The sequence below is a fragment of the Neltuma alba genome, unplaced genomic scaffold (genome assembly GCF_004799145.2).
Source record: "Neltuma alba isolate B1F8T4 unplaced genomic scaffold, ASM479914v2 tig00013481_pilon, whole genome shotgun sequence".
NCBI classification, from domain to species: Eukaryota; Viridiplantae; Streptophyta; class Magnoliopsida; order Fabales; family Fabaceae; genus Neltuma; species Neltuma alba.
The window spans coordinates 40478-60313 of NW_021637714.1; the positions used below are offsets into that span (position 1 = coordinate 40478).

The 19836-nt window shown below is 34.0% G+C and overlaps 1 protein-coding gene across 1 annotated transcript; it reads right to left on the reverse strand.

Annotated features, from left to right (window-relative positions):
* Positions 1–1463: 1463 nt before the first annotated feature.
* Positions 1464–2798, reverse strand: LOC114737705 (transcription factor MYB3). Its single transcript, XM_028925660.1, has 3 exons — positions 2563–2798; positions 2268–2397; positions 1464–2043 (listed from the first exon to the last, which is right to left on the reverse strand). The coding sequence occupies exons 1-3, from the start codon at positions 2690–2692 to the stop codon at positions 1614–1616; spliced, it is 690 nt and encodes a 229-aa protein (XP_028781493.1). The 5' UTR covers positions 2693–2798; the 3' UTR covers positions 1464–1613.
* Between the last annotated feature and the right edge of the window lie 17038 nt (positions 2799–19836).

Sequence of the window (19836 nt, forward strand, 5' to 3'; positions counted from 1 at the left end):
GGATAAAACTTTACATCTCTATCAAAAATTATTTTATTGGGCACTTCATGCAACTTTACAATCTCCTTAATGTACAAGTAAGCCAACTCATCCAAGACATACACACACACAGAGGTAACTTTGATAGCAAGGAAATGGGTTGAGTTGGTTAATCTATCTGTCCATCGCTACCCATATGACACTGTCCCGACAATGTCGTTGGTTGGCCCATCATAAAATTTATGGGCACACTATCCCATTTTTATTCAGGAATTTTTAAGGGTAATTATAGTGTACTTGGTGGTTTCAGGTATTCTATCTTCACCTTTTAACATGCCAAACACTACGACATTTTGATAGCTCCAAAATGCATCGTGTACTATGAGTTTTCTACCATCGAATCCAATCAGTCTTTCTTTTCTAGCTCAAGGTAAAATCTTTACCTTTAAATTCTTGTTTGTAAAGTGCCTGCAAACCTTCACGGGCTACTTGAACATCTCTTATAACTTGCAATTCAGAACGAACGAACTCAAAAGGATGGTTAGGTTTAATGTTATAATTAGTCTATACATTTATGGCCCTATCGTTCTTATTAAAACCCTAGTATCGCTTTGAATGTTAGACGAGGTTTTGGTGCATATCACGAGACTCTCTCCAACCATATGCCATCATATGCAGGTGTACTTAAATTCATTGGATCGTTTTTTTTTTTGGAGGGAAAATTATTTTCTCATGGAAAATTTTCTCTATATCCACATATATCCATGAGAAAATATGTGATAAAGTTGTTTCTCTTGGATTTATAAGGATTTTCTAATGTATTTTTGACCTAAAAAACACTGTTTTAATTTCCTTCTCAATATATATATATAAATATGTGAAGCAGCGTTATCTCATATCCTTAAAAGAAAATCATCACTTGAACATCCCATGCATGCTTATTTTATCCTTTGATAAGTTAAGAGGGGAAATTTCTCTTAATCCTAATATTGTAATTTCCTTATATTAAACAAAGGAAAAATGGTGACAATCTTCACACTTCAAGATTTATCTCTATATATAGATATGCCGAAAAAGAGATAGATTCTCATCATGATCCTCTCATCGTCATCCCCCCCATATCTTGCGGCTTTTGACTTTCAGTTACGCACAATTTTCCCAACATAGAACTATATCCATTAATATTATAGTCGAGATCATCCTAGTAAAAAAGAAAACTTAAGATGTAAATTTGTATAAGAAGTTTTCATTCAAGAGTACTTGGCATCTCAAAGTTTTTTATTTTTGGGTGTAAATTTGTCTTGAAAATTTAAAATTATAACAATTTTATTCCAACCATTTGAAAAAAAATAACGTTGACTACTAAAATAGTAATATTAGTTGTTAACATTATTAATGATAGGGGTATGAAATTGCTAGGATTTTAAAATTGACACAAAATTTATATCTAAAGCAACTTCAAAACAGATAAGGAGCAACAACCATTTTAAGTATAGGAAATTAATGTTGATGATGAAGAAAATGAACTATCAGTTTTATGATGGTCACCACTTTTACATGATTGAAACAAAAATGAACTATGAATAGTTTGTGCACTAAGATTTGTAGCTCTCTTTCTCTGAAGAAAATGAAGATCACCTAAACAGAAGAAGTTCAGTTGATGTTCTAGAATATTCTGGAACTGGCTTTGGATCTGGGGGAGGTAAAGAAGAAGAAGAAGAAATAATTCCAATCCTCATAGTGAGGTCGAGGTTCAAATCAGGTATGCAAGATGATTCTTCCTCCTCTAAACCACTTGCTGCATCTGAGACTTGATCGCGATCAGATTTGTTATCAGAGACATAATAAGGTTTTGTTGTAATTGGCTCATCATTATTATTCTTGGCACTATTATTATATGATGATGAGGCTGAGCTTCCAGGCATTAATGGCGGATTTCGAGTTAACCGACGATTCTTCGGATCAATTCCTTCATTTATGAGCTTTTTTCTCAGATGAGAGTTCCAATAGTTCTTCACCTCATTATTTGTCCTCCCTGGTAATCTTCCAGCTATCAGTGACCACCTATACATCACAATGTCATCAATCAATAATGCAACAAGAAGACTTATCTCATTACGAAAAGAGCATGTTAAATAAATATGTTTTGTGGACGGTGTAAGGATAGTTAATGGATAATCCGTTAATAATTTAGCCACGGAAAAATTACATTGGTTTGCTTCCTTTTTCTTAATGAACAGAGAAATCCTAATTAGTAATTAGATGGGATAATTAAGAAGTTATCGCACCGGTTGCCTAGAAGGGCATGAAGCTTGATGATGAGATCTTCTTCATCTTCGGCAAAGTTGCCTCTTTTGATGTCTGGCCTCAGATAGTTCATCCACCTCAGCCTACAACTTTTGCCGCAGCGAAGTAATCCTGAAGATTTAACAAAACTTATAATATGAGCATCATTTCTACAAAGAATTCGGAAATTAAAGTCCATTAACTCAACAAACTATGAAGCCAGAAGTGAAGAGAGATCAATTAAAATGTCATATATAGATATACATATATATAGAGGGGGGGGGGGGGGAGAGAGACCAGCAGCTTGAGGGAGGGTACGCCAGGAACCCTCGCCATATTTGTTGATGTAATCAATGAGTTTCTGATCTTCTTGTTTGGACCAAGCTCCTCTGCTCAAACCCACCTTCTCACAGAAAGGTTTCCTCATCTTCCCTTTATCCTCTCAAACGTGTTTGTGAAAACCCAAGGTAGCTAGCCAGTGCCGGGAAGGAAGATGATGATTAGGCCAACGGTATATCTGTGTGTGTGTGTGAGAAGAAGAATGGCGGGTGCGTAGCATCACATAGGGCGTTCAAAGGTGCATGTGTGTATATATATACATACGTGTATAGACAGCAGGTCAGATATATGGGTTAGTACCCTTTTTAATCTCTGAAAATTGACCTTTTTTTATTTTTCATCTTTAAAATTTGAAATCAGTGGTCTTGGTCCTAAAATTTGACCCCATCTTGACTTTGATCCATAACATTTGAAATTAGTGATTTTTTTTATTTGTATAACTCAGAGTATTTTCAAATCACTTTAGATTTAAAACTAATTTTTATATTTTTTTTGGAATTCAAATTTGTATTCTTTTTCTTATAAGAATGAAACTACTTACTATATCAATCAAGGGCTTGTTAGTTAAAATTAGTGATCTTGGTCATGAAATTTGACTTCATTTCAATCTGGTTAAAAATTTTTGGTCCTTAAAACAGAATTTTTTTGCCTTAAAATATGGATACAAATTAAAATTAATTAGGTGAAATTTTTGAGACTAAAAATGATTTTTATATTATATATAAAAAAAATAAAAGAAGACGGGAAGAGGGGGAGTCTGACACAGAGTTGGTGGAGTGTGCTTGGTTAGTTGTCCACCAATTATAGTAGTCAGTAATCACGTACCGTCCTTCCCACATCTAATTTTTTTTCCTTTTAATTTCTTTTAATTTTGGTTGAATAATTTCTCTTGCTTCGATTTCTCCCATGAGATACTGACATCTGTAAATAACATTGTTTTGTTTTTTTGTTTTTTAATTTTTATATGTTCCTACCATCTCACCCTAAAATCTTCATGTTATCATGTATGAGTCGGGTTTAGGAGCAGAAAGATGAAGATATGCCTACAAGTTCTAAAAATGCTTACATAGGTATTTGCAGATTGTCTGCTAACAAAGCTGTCATATCAATAATGAGAATTAAACTTATAACTTTATAAGTTATGAGTTAATTCCTTATTAGTTGGATCAACATTTGTGGATGTTCCTGTTGGATTTTGATTCACTCTATTTGTCTAATTTTTCTAAATGCTGAGTTTACTTGAATTGAAAAGAACATGATAGGATTTTAGTTTAACTTTGCGCAATTTTTACACTGAATGTCCAAGTCAAACTTTCATGGATTAAGCTAAATTTACGTTTGGATTAAAATATTAACTTTCATGTTATAAGGTTGTTTTATAAAGCCGAACATCCCATTTTTGGTGCGACAAAACTATTGTAGGCGTGAACGTTATGAAATGTTTTTATCTATAAAGTTTGAATTCAAGGCTTTATTATAGAAATTTATTTTTCACTCGATGTAACTACAGATAATTGCATGCTTTGTACATTAAAATGCCTGTGAGATTTTTTTTTTCTTATTTTATATTCAACAGCACCATATCCGGTCAAAAAAAAAAACTTCAACAGGACCATATACTCGCTACAATTTTTTTGTCTTATAGATAGCATATTTTTTTCCCAAAAAATTTAATCTTTATCTGATTCTGATATTGAAACCCACAAAAAAAAAAAGATTTTCACAAACTGGTCCATATATGATGATATGTAAAATGTTTGAAGAAGTAGATAAAATGATACCATCTTCTTTTCTCTAATATAAAAATTAGTTAGAGATTAAATTTGGTCATAAATATAATATTCTAACATATTTTATCTTTCAAATTTGTAAATTTTTCTCAAAATATTTATTTTGAATGAACATAATATTATGGAGACTTCTACCAAAAGGTAGTTCTAATATTATATGATTAAAAAAATAGTTTAGGAAAGCCTACATTTATTATAGATAATTAACTTAATTATTTTTTTTAATATCTTTAAACTAGAGTGCTGAATATACTATAAATAAAATTATCTTGTTAGATATAGACCAAAAAAAGATGCTGAATATATATATATATATATAGAGAAAATAAGATTAGAACAGTGGATGTATTTAATACCTCTACCTTTTGGCCCAAAAAAAACATCTGCCTGGAATTTTATATTTAACTAGTGGTTTTGGCGAATATCCAAGGCGACCTGGACTGATCGATGGAACATGCGGCTATTGACCAATGAGCCGACTTGCCGCAGTACAAAGAAGGTCAGATGATGAATCTTATCCCTCGAATCCTTCTTTTTTTCTTTTTTTCTTTTTTGCCAGCTATCCCTCGAATCCTTCTAAACCTACCTATCTACACCTGTCAGTCTATTAGACCCTTTCGAGAGGAAATATGTCTATGTTTAATAGGGAAAATGAGATGATAATTTCAATTAATATTAAATATTTTTTTATATATGTCTATATTTAATAAAAATAATAAAAGAGTAAAAATTAATATGATGTTAGAATTTAACATAGCTAAGGAGAGTAATATATATAAGAAATCACTTGAATTTTATGACATTTAATTTTTTAAAATTATTTCTTTTAGTATGCGTAAATTAGTCAACCATTTTTTTATATTAAGTACCCAATAATGATTTCAATTTTCATCAAAATTAATTAATTCAATCTTTTAAAATAACAACTTCCTTGAGCACCAAATTTTTTTTTTTTTGGTGATATGATGGTTTTGAGTACGTTTCGATTCTCCTTTACAAGACTTTTGTATTGAAACCGATGCAATTTGACTTTTTTTTTAAAGGTTAAAACATATAAAACTCTCTTGAACTTTGGGCTAGTTACATATATCTTTTCCGTCTTTAAAAATTTAAAATAAAGATCGTAATATTTCATGTTTTAATTATTAACTCCTGTTGTAAAAATTACTGTTAAAGTTAACAGCTTTTGCCACGTCAACCTTTTTATATTTTTTTATCATATGCCAGATCATTTAAAAAATAATGCTTGCAATTTAAACAAGCAATTTTGAATTTTTTAAATACCTAACATGAAATACTTAATTACTTTAAAAAGATCAAATATTTAAATATAAAAAATTTATTTGATTGAGTCCTTTTTACATAAAAATTATAGAGAAATACAAAAAAATTTGACATAGCAAAAACTGTTAATTTTAATGGTAATTTTAACAGTAGGGCGTTAATAATCAAAACACTAAATATTTTACGCTTTTAAAGGTGAGGGAGGTTATACTCAGCTGACCCAAAGTTTAGCGGGTTTTGTGAATTTTAGCTTTTTTTTAAAATAAAAACTAAAAAAGAAAAATTACAAATAAAGACCCCCAATATATAAAATAGTAATTAGGGATCTTAACTTTGAAAAATAGCTTCAGAGGACCCAATCCCAAATTGCAAATACGAAATGATAGTGGAATGTCCAAAATGCCCTTCATTTTTTCTCTTTCTTCCTCTCCAGATCTTCTTCCCTTTCCTTCTTCTTTTCCTCTCTCTCTCTTTCTTTGTTATTCTCTTTCCTTTGGTTCTATCATAAATATTTAACACGTGTTCCTAGCTTTTGATTGGGAACAAGTATGATGATTGTATTTCGGTGGCTAAATTGATTAAGGAGTGGGATGTGAGGAACAAACAAGCTCTAAATATAATGCTAAACGAGTAAAGTTCTCGCATTATACGTGGAATTTGATAGTTTCTTGTGCATATGATATGACGGTTTACATATGGGATTTCATGGTTGAGGATGCACTTGTGGGTAGAGATGATCATCATAGTGCATTTGTCACTGGTGTTGATATGAGCATGCTTCTTGAGGGGCTTATGACAGTTTTGATGCTATAATTTTATACATTGGGAGGAAATGAAAGGTGAAGTTGATGATGAAAGATGTTAATCAGAAGTGGTTGCTTTCAGAAATCTGCATATTATTATTTCAGCAGAGAAATTTACAATTGTATAAAAATGTTATGCGAACTTGTTATTTTACATACTTAACTTGTCATTCGCTATTATGGACTTGTCATTTACTATTTATCAGAAGTGGTTGCTGTCAGAAATCTGCACATTGTTATTTCAGCAGAGAAATTTACAATTGTATGAAAATGTTATGGGAACTTGCTATTTTACTTACTTGACTTGTCATTTGCTATTGTGGACTTGTCATTTACTGTTTATCAGAAGTGGTTGCTGTTAGAAATCTGCACATTGTTATTTCAGCAGAGAAATTTACAATTGTATAAAAACATTATGGGAACTTGTCATTTTACATACTTGACTTGTCATTCGCTATTGTGGACTTGTCATTTACTGTTTATCAGAAGTGGTTGCTGTCAGAAATCTGCACATTGTTATTTTAGCAGAGAAATTTACAATTGTATGAAAATGTTATGGGAACTTGTCATTTTACATACTTGACTTGTCATTCACTATTGTGGACTTGTCATTTACTGTTTATCAGAAGTGGCTGCTGTCAGAAATCTGCACATTGTTATTTCAGTAGAGAAATTTACAATTGTATGAAAATGTTATGGGAACTTGTCATTTTACATACTTAACTTGTCATTTGCTATTATGGACTTGTCATTTATTGTTTATCAGAAGTGGCTGCTGTTAAAAATCTGCACATTGTTATTTTAGTAGAGAAATTTACAATTGTATGAAAACGTTATGAGAACTTGTTATTTTACATACTTAACTTGTCATTTGCTATTGTGGACTTGTCATTTACTGTTTATCAAAAGTGGTTACTATCAGAAATGTGCAAATTGTAATCCTAGCAGAAAAAGTATGAAAATGTACGAAAACCTTATGAAAATTTGTCATTTGCCATACTTAACTTGTCATTCGTTATTGTGGACTTGTCATTTACTGTTTATCAAAAGTGGTTACTATCAGAAATGTGCAAATTGTAATCCGAGCAGAAAAAGTATGAAAATGTACGAAAACCTTATAAAAATTTGTCATTTGCCATACTTAACTTGTCATTCGCCATTGTGGACTTGTCATTTTGTGTTTATTAGAAGTGGTTGCTGTCAGAAATGTGCAAATTGTAATTCCAGCAGAAAAGTATGAAAATGTATGAAAACGTTATGGGAACTTGTCATTAGCCATACTTAACTTGTCATTGGCTATAGTGAACTTGTAATTTCGTGTTTATCAGAAGTGGTTATTGTCAGAAATGTGTGAATTATAATTCTGGCAGAAAAAGTATGAAAACGTTATGGGAACTTGTCATTTGCTATTGTGGACTTGTCATTTTAACTTGACAAATGACAAGTTCAGTAAGGCCAATGACAAGTTCCCATAAGGTTTTCATACAATTTTAAATTTCTTTGTTGAAAGAAGAATTTACAGATTTCTTTGACAGCAAACACTTCTAATATAGGATTTATGACAAGTTCAGTTAGGCCAATGACAAGTTAAGTAAGGCCAATAACAAGTTTTGATAAGGTTTTTATACAAGATGAAAAATGCACAGCTCATGCTTTCTAGTCCACTATGTTACCCTTTTTGCATTGCCCTTGATTTCAATTGTTTATATATTTTCTTAAAAACAAAAAATAGAAGGAATATAAAATTTTAGTTTGACCACACTCCAAAAACTTCCCAACAAAATAAAGCTTATCATTGAACTCACACGTTGCCAATCATTTATGAATAAAGAGAACATAAACTCAAAGAATATTAAAAGGGAACCCTCTGTGTTTAGCTTCATTCTCTACTTATAAACCAATCAATAAATCAAGGGAAAGAATAGAACAAAGAAGGTAATATTTGAATCTCCCTCTTTGGGTATGGATTCAAGGAAGAGTGAATCAAAAGATGATACACTTTCATCTCAAGCTGCAATATATGGAGAGTATATGATACGGAAGACGAGAATGATTCCTTCCTACTAGCAGTACCCACTGTCACCACTGCAACTATCTTCAATTTCAACCTAGAACTCGGTGACAAAAAGGAACCCAATTCCTTACCTGAGCTAGGCTTCAACAATGTCATCATATAAGGATCTCAATAACTTGCTGAAGTGAGAACAATTTGCACAATGCCTCTTTCTATGTACTTACTATACCTTTCTAAGCATTTCAGCTTTTGATGGTTAACTCTCACGCAACAGCCTGATAAAATAAAGCTTCTTGGCAATCCCCTAAAATCTCTGGCATGCCTCTCTACGTCAATTGCTAACAATGTTTGAAGGAAAAAGAATCAATTAGGTTAAATAGTGAGCACACTATGCTAGGATGCATTAAAAGATGAGCAAAGCACGTTCTTTTTTTCTTTTGACCAAAGAATAAACCATTGTCCAAACATATCAGTTTGGACAAAACAAACTAACACTAGTGCAATGTCAATGGAACCTTTATGCTTACAGGTCAATTCAATTTATAAGAAAAGAAAGTTTAACCAAACCAAAGCGTCCAAGTAGCAAGTTAACAAATGATATAAATCAAAATGCAAATTTCAATAGTTGCTTTATATGGTCTTGTCACAATGATACTTGATCAATTTTCACTAGATTATTTGGGATAAACTCTCCCAGTACCAGGCAAAGCCAATAGAAATTAAACAAATTAAGGGCTCGCAGTCATGCAAAGAGAGGTAGGCACATAAGATCATGGTGATGAATGAGTGAACTTACTTGTTGCAAAGAGGCGAGAGTATATTGATTCAGAGACTTCTTCACAGCTCTCTCAAATAGAGCACCCCAATCGTTCAAAAACAGAGGTGGAGGTGTAGGGAAAAGTAAAAGTCGCACTTGCTTGCCATCGAGTCTGAGATAGAGTGAGGAGTAAGGACCTAGGGAGATGAGTTCAACTTTGAACAAGGATTTATCAGCAGTGTTGAGGTAGGATAAGGAATCAGGGAACAGATGAAGGATTGGAAGAGGACTGGTCTCTCATCGACATCGAGGAACAGATAAAGGATTAGGGGAAAACAGAAGGGTGCTTTCGTCTTTTACTCAACATTTTATAATTTCAATTTGGGACCAGGTCTCTGATAGGAAGTATCTAAATTCAAGGACTCAAATAGCAATTTTATGTATTCCACGGTCTTTATTTGTAATTTTTCCAACTAAAAACTTGCTTATTAATCAAAAGAGTATGAAGATTAGCTTCCTTCATCAAGATCCATCTTTTGATAGGAAGGTAGATATTGATCAAGAATACAAAAGTTAGGTTCCATTTCATGAGAAGCTTTCACCAAATAATCAGCAGCTGAAAGGTTTTCTGTAGCACTGTGAAGAATAAAAACCCGTCACTCCCTATGAATACTATTCCTAATATCATCGACTATGCCTCTAAAATGGTGATTGCTATCACAACTTCTAATATAAAAATTAATTGTTTGAAAAAATTGCAATATGTCTAAATTCTTTGTTCCAACAAATATTGAGACCATTGATGGATGCAATTTGACATTTGCTTGCTAGGTTTCCTAGACCTACTATGTAGCACTTATATTAATGATTCATCAATAAGATAATAAATGATACTCCTTTATTTTTTGCTACCATTTATTTATATAACACATTATTAAATTTTTTTATATGAATCTACTATTTTAATTTTTATTTATTAGTATTTTTTTATATTTTTTGATTCTATTTATAAGTTACTTTCAATATGTTTTACTGCAACCAACAAACATTTAAATCTCATTAACTGTACTTTAAAATTAAATAACTTTTCAACTTTAAGTTTATTTAATATATTTTGAAAAAATAACAATGTATACATGATGATAAATAAAGTTTAAACTAGTATATTTAGAGAAAATTGCAAATAAAGACACCCCAATATATAAAATGGCAATCAAGGGCCTTGAATTTAAGAAATTGCTGCCAAGGACCCGGTTCCAATTTGCAACCATGAAGTGTGTGTTAAATGGCCGAAATGCCCCTCCCTTGTTTGGAATAAAAAAACCTGTCCGCGGTCTCCTCCCCCAAATGCACGATAACTTCCCCCTACTCTGTATCCCCCTAGCCATTTTTTGCAGTCTGTCCATTTTCACACAGGAGTTTGCTTCTACTTTGTGGCGAGAGGAGTATTGTGTGAGAGAAGAGTGTATTTGCTATAGGAGAGGAGAACGGAGTGGTGCTAGAGTAATGATCTATTGGCATTATCAACGGCAAGGGAGGAGGTAGAGGCATCGTGACAATCGTGTGTGGCTATCAGAGTTAATAGCGGCATTTAGCGACAAAATCTGGTGGTAAGTTTGAAGCTTTGGTTTGTTTGTGCTGGTTGCTGCATGTGTGATACATTAAGGAGAGGGAATACGTTTAGGGTAGGAAAGTAAATATATGTTTTTCTGTCGAATAAGTTGTGATTGATTGGCGAAAAATGGTTATCTATGGAAGAAGATGGGCGAGTGGGTTTGGGTGGGAAGGGAATGAGAAGATCAATTAAGAGGATGACAAGATTAGTTTGGAAAATGACGACACTGGAATGGGTAAAGTGCAAATTGAATTGGTTAATTGTTAATTGATTTGAAGATATGTTAAAGTGCTAGTCTGGTTTAAAATGACAAAATGGAAGTAGGGGGATTGACAAGTTGATAATATAAAATAACAATGTGTAATAGACAAGTTGGTAATAGAAAATAACAAGTTTAATATAGTGAATAATAAGTTATTGAGCAGTTGGGAATAAGAAGGTTGTCATGGGTTCCTAACAAATTAACAATAGGAAATAACAAGTTTAAAAATGACAACAACAAGTTAGGAATAACAAAGGCGAGTATGACAATTGGAGAACTTTATAATCTGAAATAACTAGTTGATAATTGTAAATGACAAGTTAATGATGAGAAATAACAAGCATGAGAAGTAGTTGAGAATAACAAGTTCACTTTAAGAAATTGACAACTTGCTTATATGAAATTACAAGTTCAAGTTTTGAAATAAGAAGTCAATGGTGGTGATGTAAGAAGGTTGTTGGTTATAAAATAGATTGTTAACAGAGGTGATAGTTAGTTAGTAAATGTGGTTGTGAAGGATTGTATGTTGAATGTTTTGCAGGAAAAGGAAGATGGCATCAAAAGGAGCCTCTGGATCAAAAAAGGCATACAACGGTTGGTTGTTATTCAGAAATGAGTTTATGGCCACAATAGCTAACCCTCACATGACAGCCAAACAAAAAAGAGATGCTACATCAAATGCATGGAAAGCTTTAGGTGCTGAAGAGAAGATGAGGTACACCGAGGAGGCAAAGAAAAGAAGGCCACAAAAGGGAGAAGAGGAGAAAAAGAAACATATCCCATCATTTTTAACCCGAGTGTCCCTGAAGGTTAAAGAAAATTACTGCACTTTGTGAATAATAATGAAGACTTAAGGGAGATGGTTGAGAGGATGGGCTTTGTGAGGTTGTTGAAGGTTGGATTAAAGAGACTACCCCGTGATCTCATTGTGACCATGCTGGGATCATATGACCCACCAATGCATCAATTTACAATTAGGGGCAAATAAGAGGAAATAGGAGCAGAAGATGTTGAGTAGCTACTAGGAATCCGTCAGGGTGGGGAGGAAGTGAAAGCTACAGTTGATGAGGGTGATGCTACGTATCAGGAATTGAGAAATAAATATCAGAAAGTGTTACTCAGCAAAATACTAAAAGATATTGTTTCAGGGGAGGAGGATCACAAATTTAAGTTTTTATTTATGTTGTATACGCTAGGTACTTTTCCATGTCCGAAATCAAGCTCAGAAGTGAGTCAAAAGTTGGTTAGAGTCATGCACTGCACAATGGATGACTTTGGAAAGTATGATTGGGCTACCTATATTATAAAGGACCTCTGGAAAGAAATGAGAGATTGTCAAAGGGTACAGGTAGGGCAATGAAGGGCAGGAGAGTAGTACTGTTGATGGCTGCATATACTTTCTTTTGGTATTACTATTTTGTTTGTCATTGTATTTGCATTTGATTACCGATGTGCATAACATTAATGTTGTATATATGTGCCTGTCTTGTAACTTTTTTTTGGTGAGCATTTTAACCTCAACACGCCTGTTGGCCAAGAGTCCAATACTGTAATTGAATACTGGACTGATGAGAAGATAAGAGAATTGGCCAGCAAGGAGAGGAAGGGTGTTAGGGGAATTATGTATGGAGAAAAAGGTAGTGAAGCTGTGACAAGGAAAGAAGAGAGGATAATTGTAGAGTTTTGGACCCAAAATGTGGTATAATTGGTAAACTGAAGTTTTTATTTTGTAACCTGAACTTGCTATCTGTGATAGTTATGTTGTCATTTCCTATACTGGAGTTCTAATTCGCTATAGTGACATAGAGCTTTGTCATTATTAAGTTGTAATTTGACAAACTCAAGTTGTTATTCGTAATACTTATGTTGTGATTGGCCATATTAAACTTGTCAATCAGTATACTGAAATTGTGAAGCTGTCATTTGTCATTGTAAACCTGCCAGTTACCATACCTGAGTTGTGATTTTGTTTACTGAACTTGTCATTCGCGAAAGTAAACTTGTGATTTCCCATAGTGAAGTTGTCATTTAGCAATAGTGAGTTATGATTTTGTATACTGAACTTGGCATTCGGTATAATGAACTTGTCATATGCCATATGTGAGTTGTGATTTGGTTTACTGAACTTGTCATTCAGTATAATGAACTTGTCATCTGCCATACTTGAGTTGTGATTTTGTTTATTGAACCTGTCATTCGCAAAAGTAAACTTGTTATTTCCCATAGTGAAATTGTCATTTGGCAATAGTGAGTTGTGATTTTGTATACTGAACTTGTCATTCGGTATAATGAACTTGTCAATATGCCATAGTGAAGGTGTCATTTCCCATAGCGAACTTGTTATTGTATATACTTAATTGATTAATGCCTTTTGCATGCAGGAGATGAAGAAGTTACGTGAGCGCTTAATGAAGAGGATAGAGGAAGGGCAAAAGATGTTGATAAAAATAGTAGATGAGGAGTTGGTGAAGGTGCAGATCCCAAGATAGGGAGATGGTGGGAAGGGTAAATCAAGAGGAAAGGCTCAGGTTGAGACAGTACCTATAAATATCAGTGAGTTTGAAGATGATGAAGAGGATAGGCGCAACAATGATGACACAACTAAGGAAAAGGAGAAGAATGAAGTAGGCAATGAAGATGGAGATAGTCATAGGAAGGGTGACACGGAGGATGATAACGAGAATGAAGAGAAGGAGGAGGAGGGTCAAGGGGATGGTGATGATATGAGCAAAGGGGACAGGGAACACAAGGGCAAGGGGGAAGGTGATGACAAGCAACCACTTATGATAGAGAGTGCAGTACTCATAACTAGTTCCTCTATGGAAGTGGTACCTAATATTGAAGGTTATGATGGGGAGCGTGACATACCTATAACCAGTTCCCCCATAGGAGTGCCAGGCAACGTTATAGGTGATGATGCGGAGGGTGACATACCTGCTGCCGGTCCCCCCAAGGAAGTGTCACCTAGCATTGAAGGTGATGATGTAGAGGGTCACTTACTGATGGAGGTATCCCTCTTGGCCATTGTTGAATGTGTTGGGCTTGATCTAGAGCCTGTATCTGTGGAGGCACAACAACTAAGGAGATCTACTAGGGTTCAGTTCAGCAAGATCAAGTCTCCTTAGTTAGAGTTGAAGGCACAATCAAGAATGAAGAGGCCTATGGAGTTTAAGGATATTTTTTTCAACTTAGTTGGTTGAGCTGTTAAAGGTGATGAGGGCGAGATGTAAATGAAAATCTTAGCTTATGTGATGTTATTTGTTGACTATATGTTAACATAACACATCTGGTAACTTATTTGAATATGTTTCAGTCCTTTGATCAAAATGTTTGATGAAGACATCCCCTGACGATTGCTGTATTTACTTAGTGGAAATAACAGGGTGAGTAACCATGTGATATCATTGGTTTGTAAGGCTTTGGTGTAAGAGCAACAGGAAGTTGAAGGACGAGTTAGGAGGCATATATTTGATGCGGACTTCATGGTGAGGTTTCTGTATTAGTAATGTATTTTGTTGATTTACAAGATTGTAAATGGAAATGACAGAATAAAGCGTGTTATAGTGAATAAAAACTTGGTTTTTTGCATTTCACAGGCCATAATGATATGTGATCCAACTCGTTGGGATCCTAACCAGCATGCACGACAAATACTTCCACATTGCGTTGGCTACAACATAGGTGACCGTGACTTGATTCTGGGTCCTACTCTAGTTAGGGAGCATTGGTTCTATTTTGCATTCAAACCAAAGACCTGGAAGTTCAATGTCCTCGATTCTATACGAGCAAGTTTAAAGCGTAAGAAGACCACCTCCAAGCAAAAGAAGGCAGCCACATATGACCCTCAAGAATTGGCCATCACAGGCTGTGTAAGATTTTCCTAACCTGTGCATGGTAGATAGGAAAATAACATTTTTATATTATTATCCTTTTAATGAACATGGCATATGTGCAGAGGAATCGGTTTGAGATGGTCAGACCAAATTTGAGTAATGAGTTAGAAGTTGTCCGGCTTGATATACCATAGCAGAATAATTTGTGAGTGTATATACCCTACTGATGTGATATGTTATTTGGCTCTGTTGGTTTTGTTGATGTACTTAAAAGAAGGGATAAAGGTCATTTTTGCTATGAAAGTTTTCACAAAAAAACATTGGTTAGTAGGAATTTTTTTGGGTGAAATATTAATTCGGAAGTAATAAAAATATCACCCCTCATCAACAGATCTAAAAGGTTAACATTTATTGACCCAATTATACTAAGGTGGTATACTTACATGGCAGCCATCTCACCCTTTTTCTTAAGTCAAAGCTTTAAAAAAAAAAGCAAAAGAAAATTCTTACCTATCGCTTGACTTATTATCTCCCTCGTTTACTTGCACTACTCGTCTCCCATCTCATCTCATCTCTATCATCAACTTTAGTGTGCCTCCTCCAGTGGGTTAATCTCTACCGCCACTCTTGGGTTATCTATTGGCTCCGATGAGTCTCTATCCTTGAGCCCATCACAGAGCAGCAACTTGGTGCTTCGAATAAGCTTGTCCCCGAGATGTCCCTACATGTAGATGTCAACGTTGAGCTTAGCCTTGATGCCGCTCTTCGACAGACACATGGTGAAGTTAACCTTGATCGCCTCATTCCAATTAGGATCGGTGCTATTATGCTCATTGTCGTAGCTAGGGATTTTGCTCTAATTTAGGTAGGGATGGAACAAGCAAAGTAGAAGATGTGATTTATAGAGAACTAGACAAGATTGATCAATTAGAGCAAAGAGGTGATGCCGTCGCCAAACCCTTGGATATGCTTCTATCTCTTTCTTGTTTGTCGTAGATTGTTCAGTCAAAAAAGGTAATTCCTCCTTCCTTTAATTTCTCCCTTTTCCTGTGAATTCATTTTCTTTTTAAAGTGTAGTCTTAGTTGATGAACTTGTTCAAATATAATGCGAATTTGGGTCTCAATAGAATACCCATATTGAATATTAGAATCTTTGATCATCATCTATTTGAAAATTAATCTGTTGGAATAATAAAATGCATGAGGCGTGTGAATCTTAGAGGACTTGTATTCTTTCATAGTTCCAAGGTGTTTTTTTTGGCTATTAAAGGGCTTATTGTTTCTTCTTATCATTGAACATCATATATATAATTACCTGGTTTGTTTTGAATTGAATCTTTAAGCTTTACATTAGGAAATCTGCAGAATAATTGGTTTAAGAGAGAGAGAGGCAAAGGGTTCAATGATGCATTCATGATATAAATGGTGACAAAGGTGAAGGTAGATGGCGGTGGAATAGAGAAGGAAAATAGATAGTTTGAAGATTGATGAAGGTGATCAGAGAAGGAGAAGAGTGATGGCGTTATATTGATGTTTGGAGAAGATAAAGGATGAGCAATATGCGTGTCATTATTTTATGGAGGGGTGCTCACTAGTAAAGAAATTTAATTCTAAAGAACTAATCTACAATGACAGGTAGTGAAGGGTGCTTGATGATGAAAGAGAAGATGACAATAAGAGCAGATGGATTTTAGGATTTAGTTAATTGAATAGCAGGTCTTTCCATTTCATATTACACGTGTACTTGCCAGTTGGACATTTGTTAGCCAGCCACTTGCTAGCATTGCATTTTAGAGTGACACTGTGACACTTAACAGAGAACATTGGGGATCCATCTATTTAGTGTGATATTACTTTGATTTTACAACTTTCGATGTGGCATTGCTCCAGAAAAAACTTCCTGGTGACCAATGCTCTTTTGTGGAAACTTTTGAGGCAAAAATGACCTTTATCCCTAAAAAAAAAAGTTAGAAAGAAGGCAGCTGGAATGAGAAAGTCAACACCTTTACATGGAAGGTACTAATTGGAATAGACATGTGTGGGAAGTATCTCAAGGAAAAAGCAAAGAATCATGAATAAAATAGAGGGTATTGCGCATGTGAGAGGAAGATGTGGTGACTAAGTCCTCGTCCAAATAGAGAATGAGCTTTGGAAAAGATATAATAAAGTTCTTGCTCAAGAGGAATTGATATGGTTTCAGAAATCTAGATGCCAATAGGTAAAATGGGGTGATAAAAATAGTAAATTCTTTTATCTTTTATTGTTACTGAGAAAAAGGAGAAATTGGGTGGAGGGATTGAAGGAACAAAGAGGTATGTGGAGTTTTGATCAAAATTTCTAAAGAAAATGGCCTAATCATACTACCCGAAAATAACTGCCACAAAATTGGCGCCACATTCCGGCCAGATGGCAGGAGATTGTTGCCAAATTTGTGGCAGTTAATTGGTAGCCATTATGTGAGAATAACCGCAATAAATTTTTTATAGCGGTTATTTTGTAGTGGTTGTCCTAATGTCAGAAGGCGAAACATTTTATTTTTGTAGCGGTTTCATATAAAACCGCAACAAATTGTTAGAATTTGTAGTGATTATAGGGTAACCACTACAAAGTTTTTGAAATTTGTAACGGTTTCAAGACAACCACAACAAAGTGTTTAGTTATTCGACGGAGAGACGACACGTGTCACAAATTGTGTAGCGGTTTCCCAGTAAACCATTACTAATGCAACAGCCACCACAAATTTTTAGCATCTATATAAACACTCCCCCTCCTCCTTCTGTCACTTTCGCTACGTGTGTATACAGAAATTCTACTGAAATTTTTCCTCAGGTCAAATGTAGTTCCAGATCCAATTCCAGCTACCTAGGTATGAATATATGTTCATTTATTAGTTAATTTGTTTAATAGTTACAGTATTTAAATATTTATTTAATTTTGTATTAATTTCATATTTATTTTAGTTTACTTATTTAATTGGTATTAATATTGTTTGACTTCATAATTATATCTTATGTTTGTTTTAAATTTTTTTAGTTTGCATGTTAGTTATAATGATTTAATAATAAAATACATTTATTTAGTAATTAATTTATATGACATTAGAAGTGATATTATTTTAATTACAATTATTTCTATTTTATTTAATGCAAAAAACTTGAATTTATTGGTTTTTTAATTAATAATTATGAATTGGAAGATAATTGTAAAATGTTTAGAATTTATTAAATTCATATTTAAATAGTTTTGTGTTTTGTATTTTGTCTAATTAGTTATATGTGATTTAGATTGTTGAATTAATTAATTGTGATGATTATATATCTTTGTCTTTAGTTTTTTTAGTTTTCATGTTATTTGTAATTGTTTAATGATAAAATTTGTTTATTTAGCAATTAATTTTATTAGACATTAAATAATTACATTTTGTAGTATTTTATTTAATTTCATAAACTTGGAGTTGGTTTCTGTTTTTAAATTTTTATTTATGGTTTCAAATATAATTGTAAAATATTTAGAATTTATTAAAGTTGTGTTTAAAAAATTTTGTATTTTGTATTGTTTAATTAATTACTTGTGGTTTAAATACGATCGTTCGTCGACATGGTAAAGATCCTATTGAGCCTACAAGACCCCCCGATATCTTGAGTGGCCTGGGTCGTCTGAGGAGCTGACAGAGGAGAATGAGGGGCCCATGATCAGCGTGGAAGATTATAAGATCGATGAGCATTTCGATCTCAACCTGGGAAGGGGATGAGGGTGGATTTGAGGGTCATGTGAAGGGAGAGGTATGGGGCCTAGAGGAGGAGGAGGATCAACAGTAGCAGCAACAATCGCGTCGACCTGGTGGACAGTTGAGCAGTTGGGAGGTGGAGGTTATGGGTAAGTAAAATAAGTTATTTAATATTATTAATTAAATGTTATTGATATTATCTTATTATCAATTTAATTGTGCAGACGTAGCTAGCAATAGGTCCAAGAGGAGACTGAATGTGAAGGACATGTATTACATTCAGGATGCACATGTCACTATCCCTCTGAACAAGCATGGGCAACCAATTGAGCTGAAAGGACATTTGTTTAACTGATATCTGGCTTATCTAAGTGGACAGTGCACGATGTTTCCCATCTACGAGCCCACTTGGAAGAGGATGTCACAGGAGAACAAGAGCGATGCCTAGGAGCTGCTGAAGGTAATTAATTAGTATTTGAAATTTAGGATTAAATATTTTCCTTAAAATAATTTTGAGTTACATTAGGAATTTGATTTCTTAGTAATTAAATCATAATTTCATTTTTTAATTACAAAAAAAAATTATTGTTGGGGATAACATGAAGACATGTGTACTGAAGAAGTTAGGGGAGGGCTAAAAGAACAGGAGGGGCTGCCTGTACAATGCAAAGAAAGGCGACGGGATGAGACCCCTGGAGGAGATGTTGGCAGACGTGCCAGATGACATACCCGCCAATGACTAGGCATCATTTGTCTAGCTTAGGGCGACAACTGAGCAGAGGGGTTGACTTTCATTTATTGCATTATTGTTATGTTATTGTCATACAAGTTAACTAAATTTATTATATTTTTTTTGTTGTAGCGTCTTTCTCGGAGAAACACTGTGAGCCACAGCCATCAGGATATCTAACATACAGCCAGTTCGAAGACATTTGCTGTGACCTATAATGAGATTGTGAGTAATACTGCAAATTTAATCAAATTATATGCACATGTACATATATATGTGTGTGTGTGAATTTAAATAATTAAAATGTTTTTGTTTTATTATAAATTGACAGGGAGTAGGGACGAACGCCCACCTATGGCGAGATGTGATCACAGCTCCATAGACCTAAGGACAGCACTCCTATATCTGAGCGGGCCG

Bases quoted from the DNA above. Each gene is read 5' to 3' on its own strand.
- LOC114737705 (XM_028925660.1), bottom strand. From the start codon at position 2,692: ATGAGGAAACCTTTCTGTGAGAAGGTGGGTTTGAGCAGAGGAGCTTGG. The intron at 2,398-2,562 runs GTCTCTCTCCCC...TTAAATCTTCAG, and splicing joins TACCCTCCCTCAAGCTGCTG to GATTACTTCGCTGCGGCAAA. The intron at 2,044-2,267 runs GTGCGATAACTT...TGTGATGTATAG, and splicing joins CATGCCCTTCTAGGCAACCG to GTGGTCACTGATAGCTGGAA.